Below are 12,553 nucleotides of genomic sequence, written 5' to 3'. Positions count from 1 at the left end.
CAGCCACTTTTGCTTAATTTGAATGACCATTGTGAAATACTTCATTCAGAGCCTCAATTAGCCTTGCTAAAATTACAAGACATTTTTTTCCCTCGTTGAATGGAAAGCTTGAAAGTTTAGATCACGTATTGGCAAACTGGTTTGTTAAACTGATGCTCTGAGTGGGGAGACCTCCTGAAGCTCAAAAAGAGGTGCACACGGACAGAGAGAAGCTAATTACCTCTTGACCCTGTGGGCAGCACGCTGATGCTGTCCGTTGGAAGCCATGCCACCTTGTTTTCGTTTTCTTTCTCTCTTCCCTACCATCCGCCACCCTCCATCCCCATGATTTTCCACTTGAGACGGTCATTAAATATTTTCTTTTTTCTCTTTCGCTGACATGCTGCACGCTGCCACAGTAGTCAATTCTTTCTCTTTGGAGATTAAGACGGTATGTTGCAATCAGAAGAAGAGATCTCTAAAACAGGGTTTGGAAAAGAAATAAAAATTAAAATCATGTGGAGCTGCGGTCCAGAGGGTATTGTTTGATGTGCCTTGGGAAAAAGTGCAAAAAAATGGCATAACATCTAGATGATTATCATAAAATACTTCAGTAGAAAATAGGTGAGAATATAGGGAAACATCTTGTTTTTTCTCTATTCAAGTGAATTAATTGTGGTCTGCTATTTTTTCCCCTTCAGGTCATCTGAATGCTGTTCAGAGTTGTAGTTACCCTGGGGTTTCTATATTTGTCAACATCATTTCCATGTCACGGATGGTTTGTTGTATCTCAGCTGCAGAACAAGCCAGAGAGTTTGGTTTACTGGAACTGAGTGAAGGATGGGTTATAGCAAAAGTTTTTGCTTTTTTGAAGGAAACCCAGTCAAATCTCAGTAGCCGGAAGCCTAAGTATCCTAGAGACTTTATGTACAAGGACACTTAGCTCCTCATCTTTTTTTTTTTTTTTAAAGATTTTATTTATTTATTTGACATAGAGTGAGAGAGAGAGAGAGAGCATAAGCAGGGGGAGTGGCAGGCAGAGGGAGAAGCAGGCTCTCTGCTGAGCAAGGAGCCCGATGAGGGACTCGATCCCAGGACTCCGGGATCATGACCTGAGCCGAAGGCAGCCGCTTAACCGACTGAGCCACCCAGGTGCCCGCTCCTCATCTTCTTATCTATTTTCTACTTTCCTTATTATTCTAAGACAAAAATGTATTTGAACTCCTACTGTATAAAGTAATATGACTAATCCCGAGCCAACAGGACAGATCTGATAAGTTCAAATAAGTCTTGCCTTCTTTGAAGTGGCTGTTCTGAGAGACTTAATGTGTACAAGAGTTCAGTAGACATTTAAGACTCCTTTTAGAATCACTTCCAGAGACTGTGATATATTCTATCGAACGAGCTTCATTATCACAAATCTTAGTCTTTTGACAACATGTGTAATTTTTTGAAAAGGTTAGAACTCACTGGATGTTAAGGGTGGCACATAAGGTGGATGGCCTAGGTGACCATTACTATTGTGGGCTTAAAATTAGGTTTGACTAAAGGAATTCATTATTCTTTGCCCGTGGTAGAGGTGAAATACCTACAAAGTCTGGTTTAACTGGAGATGAGAAGTTCTAATATAAGAAATTTTGTCATCACAGTGGAAAACATGTTTACTATCCAAATATAATATAAAATTTTAAACCACTGAATGCTTTCTCGTATTTTGATATTAAGGTTATGCTGGTTTCATGAAATGAATTGAAAAGATTTTCATCTTTTTCTATGGTTTGGAATAATTAAAGGCCCTGGTTCTCAAACTTGACATTGTAAATACCTAAGGAATTGGAAAAAAAAAAAATTACTGGTATGTGAGCCCTACTCTCAGAGACTCTGATGGACACCTAGGGACTTTTAAAAGCCCCCCACATGATTCCGATGTATAACCAAGGATAGGAATCATTGGTTTAAATAACATTAAAACCGGGGCACCTGGGTGGCTCGGTCATTAAGCATCTGCCTTCAGCTCAGGTCATGATCCCAGGGTCCTGGGATCGAGCCCTGCATTGGGCTCCCTGCTTGGCAGGGGGCCTGCTTCTCCCTCTCCCACTCCCCCTGCTGTATTCCCTCTCTCACTGTCTCTCTCTCTCTCTGTCAAATAAAAATAAATTCTTAAAAAAAAAAAAACATTAAAACTATTTGCTCTTGAAAATTGAGATAGAGCTCTGCTACAAAGCCACAGGGAGATGTACTGTTCAAGTTTTCTACTTCTTTTGAATCAGTTCTCAGTTCTCATAGTTTCTTATTTGCAGGGAAATCCTCCCATTTCTCTAGACTGTAAAAGTACATTGCCATAGATGTCGATGTTATATTGTTTACATATATGTAACTCTTTTATCTAGTTCTCTACATCTTTTTTCCTACTCTTTAATCTTACATATTTTTTAAAAGATTTTATTTTTAAGTGATCTCTACACCCAACATGGGGCTCAAACTCACAACCCCGAGATCAAGAGTCACATGCTCTACTGATAAGCCAGTCAGGCAACCCTAATCTTACATTTTTTTATAAAGATTTTATTTATTTATTTGAGAGAGAGAGAGAGAGAGAGAGAGAGAGAATGAGCAGGGGGGAGAGGGACAAGCAGACTCCACGCTGAGCAGGGAGCCCAACTCAGGGCTTGATCCTAAGCCCCCAGGATCATGACCTGAGCCAAAGGCAGATGCCCAACTGACTGAGCCACCCAGGTGCCCCGTTACAGATTTTTAAATTCTCTCTTTTTTTTACTTATCCTTAATCAGGCTCATGATGAGTTTATCAATTTTATTGGTTCTTTCAAAGAATCATCTTTTAGATTTACGTATTTTTTCTTTTTTATTTGCTTTCTATTTCACTAATTCCAGCTTTTAGCTTTATTTGATTGACTTTATTGTTCTGTTTCTAATTTCTTGAGATGAATAGTCTTTCATGTGCATCTTCTTTAAGCTTTAATAATGAAAGCATTTAAAGCTACACATCTTTTCTTTTCTTTTTTTTTTTAAAGATTTTATTTATTTATTTGAGAGAGCGAGAATGAGAGAGAGAGAGCACATGAGAGGGGGGAGGGTCAGAGGGAGAAGCAGACTCCCTGCTGAGCAGGGAGCCCGATGCAGGACTTGATCCCTGGACTCCAGGATCATTACCTGAGCCAAAGGCAGTCGCTTAACCAACTGAGCCACCCGGGAGCCCCAAAGCTACACATCTTTTCTTTTTTTTTTAAGATTTATTTATTTACTTGAGAGAGAGAAAGCACGTGTGAGAGAGAGCAAGTGGGGGGAGGAGCAGAGGGAGAGAATCTCTAGTTGAGCAGACTCCCCTGGTCAGCAGGATCCCAACGTGAGGCTCAGTCTCATGACTCATGAGATTACAACCTGAGCTGAAACCAAGAGTTGGGCACTTGACCGACTGAGTCACCAAGGTGCCCCCCCTACACATCTTTTCTATTTTTAGTCTTAATTGACCCTTCTATCGAACTTGTAATTTTCTTTTAATTTTCTCTGATCTAATGCTTGTTAAGATGACAATTTTAAATTTCCAAGGATCTTAATTAAAGGAGCTAGAATTCTTTAAATCATATTTTTATTATTTATTTCAAACACTATAGGATTATGATATGATAAATATCCTATGAAATGTTTATTATTTTGAATTATTCAGGATTTCTTTGAAATCAAGTACATGATTGGTTCTTATAAAATCTCTTTGGACATATGAAAAATTAATTATACTCTCTATAGGATGTAAAGTTCCTCCTGTATCTACCTATTAAATTAAGTTCATTGATTAAATATTCAATTTTCCACATATTTAGTTTCTAATATATCTGTCTAAATATGTATATTATATATTGCTGCGTAACAAGTTACCCCAGTACTTAGTGGCTTAAAACTATAAACATTTAGTATCTCCCAGTTTCTGTGGGTCAGAAATTTGAGTGCAGCTTAGCTGAATGGTTCTGGCTTATGGTCTCTCATGAGGTGGCAGTCAAACTATTGACCAGGGCTGCATTCATCTGAAAGGTTGACTGGGGCTCAAGGACCCATTTCCACGATTGCTCACTCACAGGGCTGCAGGCACAGCATTTTGGTTCCTCACTGGTTATTGGCAGAACAGCTACATGGGCCTCTCCATAGGGTACCTGAGTGTTCTCATGACATAGCAGCTGGCTTTCCCCAGAGTGAGTGATGCAAAAGAGAGAGAAGGCAGGAAACTGTAGTGTCTTTTATGACTTAGTCTCCGAAGTTGCACACTGTCGCTCCTGCTTTTTTTTTTTTTTTCCAATTTACTAGAAGCAAATCACTAAATCCAACCCACATTCAAGAAGAGGCAAATTAGGCTTCACCTTTTAAAGGGCGTGTCAAGAATTTGTAGACATTATTTGTAGACATTATTTTAAACCAATAATTCAATCTGAATTTTGTATTTGTGTTTGTATTTTTAAACAGTTTCTTCTTGCATTTATTGTAGTTAAATATATGAAGCAAAAACTTATTCTTTTGTTTATTGAATACAAGTTCATGAATTGTATCTTCTTCATAAGTGTATTATGTAATGTTGCTTTGTGATCATGTTTAGCACTTTTAATCTTAAATTCTTAAAATTAAAGTCTTAAGTTCTTAAGTCTCATATTAATATTTACATTCTTGTTTTCTCTTTGTTGTACTTACCTTGTTTTCAACCTCTCTTTACCTATATTTTTTAATGTGTATTTCTCACAAACTATATATTCCTGAGTTTTGTATTTTAATATAGTCTAGTAATCTTGGTATTTTAATGGGAGAATTTAACCCATTCACATTTAGTATAACAACAGATATTTTTGGAAGTTTTTCTTCTATTTTACTTTGCTTACTACTTATTTCACTATGTTTCATCTTCTCCCTTTTCTTTGTGCTGTTTTGGTGAAGTTTTCTTTGGTGTTTTTACTGTGCTTTTCTTTTCCATAGTGGTTATCTTCCCATTCCTGACATCTCTGATAAATAATGTGTGTGTATATTTCTCAGATATCTATAACTTTATTCTTCCACCATTATCTTCTCTCTCCTCCAGTAAGATAAATGTATTTATTTTCACACTTTCCATGTATGTCCCCTATTGGGATGAGATTTGTGGAGACTTTGCTGTTCTCCCCTAACCTCCCCTGCAAATTCAAGTTACTGCTCATGCCATGTTTTTAGTTCTTGACCATTATTAGGTTTTTCTTCATAGAATGTCTCTTCTATTTCTAGAATCCTTGCTTAGTATACTTAAATTCAAGTTCCACATTATCACTATTGATTTATATTTATATTTAATTATATACCGGAGGGCTCATTGTTCATTGTTCACATCTATATTCTATATAATATATTTGTTCCTCTTGGATCTTTCCCTGGCTGTTACTTCATTAGAATATTTTCTTGAATGTTTTCCTCTATGGGGCATGTGGGTGCTGTATTCTCTGAATGCAAGCTCCTTGAATGCAGGGACTTTGTATTATTTACTTCTGTGTTTCTAGCACCTAAAAATGTGTCTAGCACATAACGAGCAATCAATACATGTTCATTGCTTTTGTGGTATTAGATCACTGCATACTCACATATGTCTTTCTTCTACCCTGATGATCATCTCTGTTGTTGCTGATATTTGATCCTTTACACATCTGCAAATATTATCTATCACCCTAAGAAGTTAATGATGTTTTGGCCAATATAGAATTCTTGGTTCACAGTCCTTTTCTGTCTTTAATTTGTAGATTTGTTACACCATCTTCTACTTCCCACTACTGCATATGAGAAGTCTAATGCCAGGATGATTCTTTTCCCTTTGTAACTTACTCTTTCTGTCTAGCAGCTTCTGAGACATTTACCAGGTAATAGGGATATTTTTTCCCCTATCAATTGTGCATAGGATTCAGGAGCTCTTTCAGACTTCAGGCTGAAGTCCCTTTTTAACCATAGAAATCTCCCTCTCTTCGTTATGTAATTATTACCTCTTCTCCATCTGTTCCTTTTTCCTGATTCTAGAATGATTATTGCCATATTAGTTCTCTTGGCTTTGAACTCTAATTTCTTACTCATTCCTTATGATTTCCATCATTTTGCTTTTTAATCTGTGTGAGAGATTTTTCATCTGTTTGCTTTTTCGGGTCAATAATGTATTTTCCAATCACTGTTTCTTTTAATTAGCTCTAATCTATTGATATTTTAAATTTGGAAAGCACACTTTGAATGGCAAGAATTATTAACTTCTTGTTCTTTATTTAGTGTCCTCTCATTTTTTAAAATAACGTTTTCCTCTGTCCTCCAACAATTCTAGCTCATTAGGTGATAGAACTTTAGCAGATCTGATTGGTCTGTCCCTCTCTGGTTACTGGATCCCCCTTAAGTGCTAGGTTATTTTCATTTTCTATTCTCTGCTTAAGCTAGATTAAGCCTGTCTATAGTTGAAGGCACAACAGTTGCTACTCCTGCATCAAGAGTGTGAGAGGAAGTGTCTATGTTCCTAGCTATCCCTAAATGCAAGTGTTAGTTTTCTTTTAGCTTCAGAAATAGAGATGAAGTTCCCTACACTTTTTCTAGTAAGATCCAGCTCCCTCTCCCCCAAACCAGGACCATACTAATGCTCTGAGTCAGGGTCTCCCCTTAATCAAGGGATGCGCAGGTCCCCTCAGGCCTAGTTCTTCCATGTTCTCACCCCAGGGCTCTCTACTGCTGCTCCTCTAGCCCCCTAGAATCCCAAGAGAGCCAATAGCCTCTAACACCCCTCAGATTCCTCTGGTTTACTCATCCCAGCCAGCTGAAGGCTGAGGCAAGGAAGAGTATCAGAGATGCAGAATTCTTCCTTTTATTCTTTAAGTTCTGATAAGCAATAGCCTATGTTTTTGCAACTGGCTCACACTATTTAAGCCCAATGTGATAAACGTATGTGAATTAATATATAAGAAAATGTAAAATAATGGGATCTTAAAATTAGAAATAACATGGAGGTCATAATAAAATGAATCTTCTCATTTGCATGGTTTTCATGCAATTTTATACACACAGTCTCATTCAAGTTCCAGAGTAGCCCTGCATGGTAAGTATGGAAGTTATCATCCCCATTTTACAGATGAGGGAACTATAGCTCATAAAGTTTAAATAATTTACCCAAGGACACATGGGTAATAGTAGAGCTGGACTAGCAAATAAGTCTTCTTATTTCTGGCCCAGGACACTATACTACTGCTTGCTTGCTTGCTTGTTTGTTTGTTTCCAATTGTCTTCAGAACATGTTACATTACATGATGATTTGTGGAATCCCTGAGTTATATATTGTGACCTGTATTATATATTTTTTCAACCATTTCTACTATATTGGTATGAATAATTTTAAATGTATATAAATACTGGGACAGTGACTATAAGGTCATAAGATTTTCTTTTGTAGTTTGAAATCTAAAAAAAGAAGAATTTGCAAATAGTTTGAAAAAGATTAATATAACTAGAACATGTAGATTATTTCCTGAAGTAACTTTTTTGAAGGGGGGCATACATTTGGACAAATGAGTACTTAAATTTTTCTCTTTGTGATGTATTTTTTAAACATTCACATTTATTTTACTATGCAATAGAATGCACTTGACCATTTCCCTACCAGGCATGATATACTTGGTGGGTCTGGCATGTTTGTTTTGTCTTATAGTTTAGTAGTACAGAAGTAAATGAATCAATATCTGTTATAAAGACCAGACCTTTGTCCTGATCCCAGTTTTTTTCCTACTGACACTGTGTTTAAAAGTATTATCTCATACTCAGGATTGATAATCAAAATATTTAACAACTAATATGGCCTGCTCAGTGAGCAGTCACAATATCTGCCAGCTATCCATACCTGGTGTAATTGTATCAGAGTGGACTGGTGATAAATCAGCCCTGCTCACAGCTGCATGGTACCTTACACTTTGCTGGGTATTTTCATATCTATTCTCTTGTTTGATCTGGGGAGGGGAGGGGATATAGTAGCGCTCCCCTTTTGTAAATTGAGGGATTCACAGCCCAAAGAAGTTAAACATAGGGCCTCTTAGAATGAAAGACTTTTGGCTCTTGGTTCAGTGTTCTTCCTTGGATGGAAGTTTCCCTCTTTTCAAGGGAGAAAGAAGAGATAAATTTAGCCATTTAAAAAAATTTTTTTTAAAGATTTTATTTATTTATTTTTGAGAGAGAAATTGAGAGCATGCGTGAGAGCATTGGGGGGGGCAGAGGGAGAAGCAGACTCCCCACTGACTGAGCAGTGCAGGCGCCCAAGGTTAGCCATTTTTGATAGGACAAAAATCAGCTCCTTTTAAGAGAAAACTCAGAGTGGGTAGTGGGTACAGTGGGCAGTCACCATCCCCCTGGAATCTTCCTATCCAAAGCTAATGCTTCACTTCCAAGGTCCCTTGCAGGTGATGCCTGCCCTGGAAGAGCGAAACTACCTCAAGTTAGTGAGCAGATTTTTCCCAGTGGAGGAACCGACTCAGCCTCTTTTCTCCATATTCACAGGGACATTTAAGTACAAAGCCTTACTTTAAAAGTACATTCTTTTAACTGCTTGTTTTTCCCCCCTCTCTCCTTCCACAGAATGGTCTCCCCTCAAGGAACAACATATATTTTTAATGGTGATTTTGTAGACCGAGGAAAACATTCCATAGAGATCCTAATGATCCTGTTTGTGAGTTTTCTTGTCTACCCCAATGACCTGCACTTGAACAGAGGGAACCATGAAGATTTTATGATGAATCTGAGGTAACCTAGGCCTTTAGATTTCCCCTTTTTTTCCCATACTGAAAAATACTGCCACGTTTAGTTCCTAGCAGAGACTTAGAGGTGAGTGTAGAGAGGTAGGGATGAGGGGAATCTCAAGGGAGACCTCGATTCTTACCTCTATTTACCACCTCTGTCTTCCGTGAGTGAGTATACGTTGCTCCCAAGTCTTCTTCCTATTTTTTTCCAGTTCTGTCCTTGCTTCTCCCTTCTATTATGTTCTTTCTTTTCCTCCCATGCCTCCCATCATAGGCCAAATTGTTTCCTGGCTGGATGTGTTAGGCAAGCTTTGGAGGTATGGTAGGTTCTACGAGCAGGCTTAGATGAGATCATTCTGTTGCTACTCTTTTGGCTTGCCTCAGATGTTGTCTCAGAAACTAGTGCTGTGTTTTTCACTGATGTGTATATTTTTTTACGACATGGTGATTGCTTCTGGCACAATTGTTCATAAACATATTTGAGAACAGCTGTAATGTAGCATTTCAACTATCTGACTCACTGGAGATTTGAGGAATAAAGATTGGTTAAATGGCTTACCCAGTTTTGCTGAAAGACACAGTCGGGGATAAATATTCCCCTTTCCCTTCTTTCTTCTCCCTTCGCCCCTCCTTTACCAATTTGCTCTAGGGCAGCAGAAGGCATGACGTGTCTCGTGCTTTGGGTTCTAGGTTTTTGGGTGCCTTGATCAAAGCTCAGCAACTGATTAGTTTTGTGTTTGGGGCAGTTTCACCCCCTGGCTTGAGTACAGACTTTCAGTTCTAATTTTTTTAGGAATGGAAGCAGATGCTAAGACTACAATGGAAAAAAATCCCAGACTGTTATCTGAGGTCCCTTATATGTAATGTAGCTCAGTACTTTTATTTGGGCATGCCACTTATCCTTTCATTTATTCAGTTAGCCAATCATATTTATCTAGTGTCTGTGATTGTTAATGAAAGAGACGTGGCCCCTGCCCTCACAGAGGTTACATCTAGCAGGGAAGACTTAGGTTGAACAGGTTTTTCAAGTATGATGAGTTTATAAAGTGGGGACCTAACTTGTCTGGGGGGGGGTGATAGAAGGTTCTCCCATAGAAGTATAGTATCAGCCTGAGACCTGAGGATGAATTAGGCAATTCAGAGACAGCCATGGTATTGGCTGAGAAATGGTATTCCACAGTGAGGGGACAACTTAGGCAGAGCCTGACACAACACTTTTTATATGAAAGAACTTTAGGAGGGTAGGAGCACAGACTGAGGGACAGGATGGTCCCTAATAGGGCTGGAGACATAAGACATGGTTGGATCGTGCAAAGGAACTTGGACTTTTTTCTAAGGACAACAAAAATAATCATAGAAGAGTATCATAAAATTTGTGTTTTAAGTGCAGCAGGAAGAAATATTTGAATGTGGGAGGCCAATTAGGAGGTAGTTGAAGAGACAGATGATGGATTCTCATGGAGACCAAGGTATTAGGGATGGAGATGCAAAGAAGTGGACAGATTCAAGAGGAGTTTAGGCAATGATGGTTTAAAGCATGGTAATGTGATATGGGGGACTCGAGAGAGGAGAGAATCAAGGATAACCTCTAGGTTCCCGGCTTGAACTTGGGAGTATGTTGGCATTGTTTGCTGATATTGGGAACATGATAAGAAGGAGAGGTTGGGATGAGAGAGAATGGTAAGTTCATTTTGGGGTAAGGTGATTTGAAGTGCTTTTGATTAGGTAGTTGAGTGTATGTGTCCAGAGCTCAGAAATGCAGTGTGGCCTGAGGCATTGTCCTGCAGTATTGGCACAGAGTACCCAAAGCCCTAGGCCAGGATGAGATTACCAAGAGAGAAATTAAGGGGGGAAGAGGGCCTAGGACAGAATCTGAAGGAACACCGCCATTCAAGGTCAGGCAGAGAAGAACTTGCAAAGGAGTTGTAGAATACCCAGAAAGGTACGAGGAAAACCAAGAGGGTTTATTGTCACAGAATCCAAGAGAAGAAAAGTTTTCTAGAAGGATGATGTAGTCAACCATATTTAGTGCTTCAGGGAGGGCAAGAAAGATGAGGACTGCCCGGTGTCCTTGGGATTTAACAACATAGACACCTTTGGGGAGTAGAGGACCGAATTCATCTCGGAAAACATAACATTACATTGTAGAAGCCTGACGTGATGTGATTTGCATGGATACCCGGAATGAACATGCTGTGTTCCGACTTCCCTATGTTGGGCCTTAAGAACGTATATTATTATCTTTAGGCAAGGAAAAGTAATAAAAAAAATTTCCGTCACTAAAGCTCCCTTCATGATTGCTATTCAGGCATGAAAATTCCTGACTCTTTCTATTAAAATCTTGAATACCATTACATGAACTATATCAGAGAGAGTATAAAGGGCCAACTTGTTGTCTTCTATCTAGGCTTCTCTTTGTCTCGGTTCAGTCTCCCCTACCACCCCCCCTTCCCACACCTTCATTCATTCACTATAAGATTCAGGATGTCTGAGAAATACTCTCTAAATGAAAGGCATTCTCCTCCACAGCTTCCCCCAGCTGCCACCACACACTTCTCTGACTACTTGCAGCATCTACACATCCTATACCTAGCACATAGGTCTTAAAGTCACCTTGTAATTGTTCCATGAAAATTTATCTTCTTTCTCCAACTATGCTATAAGCTCCTTCCGAGTAGGGATGATGTCATTGGCTGCTTTTGTTCTTTCCCATCATGCCTAGCAAAAACTTGGGTAGGAAATAGTTTCAACTAAACCCTAGTTTCTTGAGTTCTTCATACTTGTGATAATGAGATGTCAGTGGGTCCCCTTTTTGCGTGACTCACGTAGGTAGGAGTTATCAACGTTTAATTAGTTTAAATACCATTGGTTTTTTTTTTCAGGTATGGCTTCACAAAAGAAATTTTGCATAAATATAAGGTAAGACTCGGACTTTTTTTTTTTTTTTTTTTAATGCCTTCTCTTTGCTGTTTATACATAGAACTACAAAAAAAGAGCCTTCGGGAAGGGTGACCGGGTAAAAATAAAAGCACAGCAGGAAGCCCTGGCCAGGGTAGAGGCCTAATTTTCTTCCGGGACCAAACAGGAAGCTGTTTCATTGTGACTTTTGTGTTAGTTTCAGCACAGATACAAACATATTCTGTTGCTGTAAAGGTACCCAGGATTTGTTTTATGGTAAAACACTGCAGGTACAGAAATGACTATCTTAAAGGAAGAGATTTTTACTCACTGAGTGAGTGTGGGTGTGGGCTCTGGATTGGTTGGTTTGCATATGAAAGGCAACTCATCGACAATTTCTAGGCATTAACTAGCTCTGGGAGGAGCAATCTCTCCTCCAGGGTCAGCAAGGCACCAAGATGTCCAAGTATCAAAAACATAGAACAAACAAACAAACAAACATAGAATAAAAAGACATGATTAATGTATGCTGGTGGGTTAGTGACTCCATGCCAACTTCCTTTGCTCCTTTGCCTCGCATGAAAGCTGTTGCATTTTGTGATAAACTTGAACTTACCAAAAAAACAAAACTTACTCAAATTCTTACTTACAGATGCATGGAAAGAAAATCTTAGAAATCTTAGAAGACCTCTATTCCTGGCTCCCAATTGGTACAATCATTGACAATGAAATCCTGGTCATACATGGTGGGATATCAGAGTCCACAGACTTGAATTTGCTCCACCGTATAGAAAGAAACAAAGTAAGAAGCAATGTTTACATAAATCTTGTCACAGAGTTTTATAAGGGGGTATATATATATATACCTCTTTTCATTTATTATTTTGTATTCATTTGCATTTCAGTAG

The 12,553-nt window shown here is 38.6% G+C and overlaps 1 protein-coding gene across 1 annotated transcript in view; it reads left to right on the top strand.

Annotated features, from left to right (window-relative positions):
- PPEF1 (protein phosphatase with EF-hand domain 1) overlaps positions 1-12,553 on the top strand; it is a 113,602-nt gene that overhangs the window by 64,358 nt on the left and 36,691 nt on the right. The window contains 4 exon segments of the mRNA XM_027609540.2: positions 8,587-8,609; positions 8,611-8,751; positions 11,630-11,666; positions 12,298-12,447. Of these exon segments, the coding sequence (XP_027465341.2) occupies positions 8,587-8,609; positions 8,611-8,751; positions 11,630-11,666; positions 12,298-12,447 (351 nt within the window).

Source organism: Zalophus californianus, chromosome X (assembly GCF_009762305.2).
Source record: "Zalophus californianus isolate mZalCal1 chromosome X, mZalCal1.pri.v2, whole genome shotgun sequence".
Taxonomy (NCBI): Eukaryota; Metazoa; Chordata; class Mammalia; order Carnivora; family Otariidae; genus Zalophus; species Zalophus californianus.
Note: the sequence above shows the minus strand (reverse complement) of the source record. Positions and strands in the feature narration are given on the sequence as shown.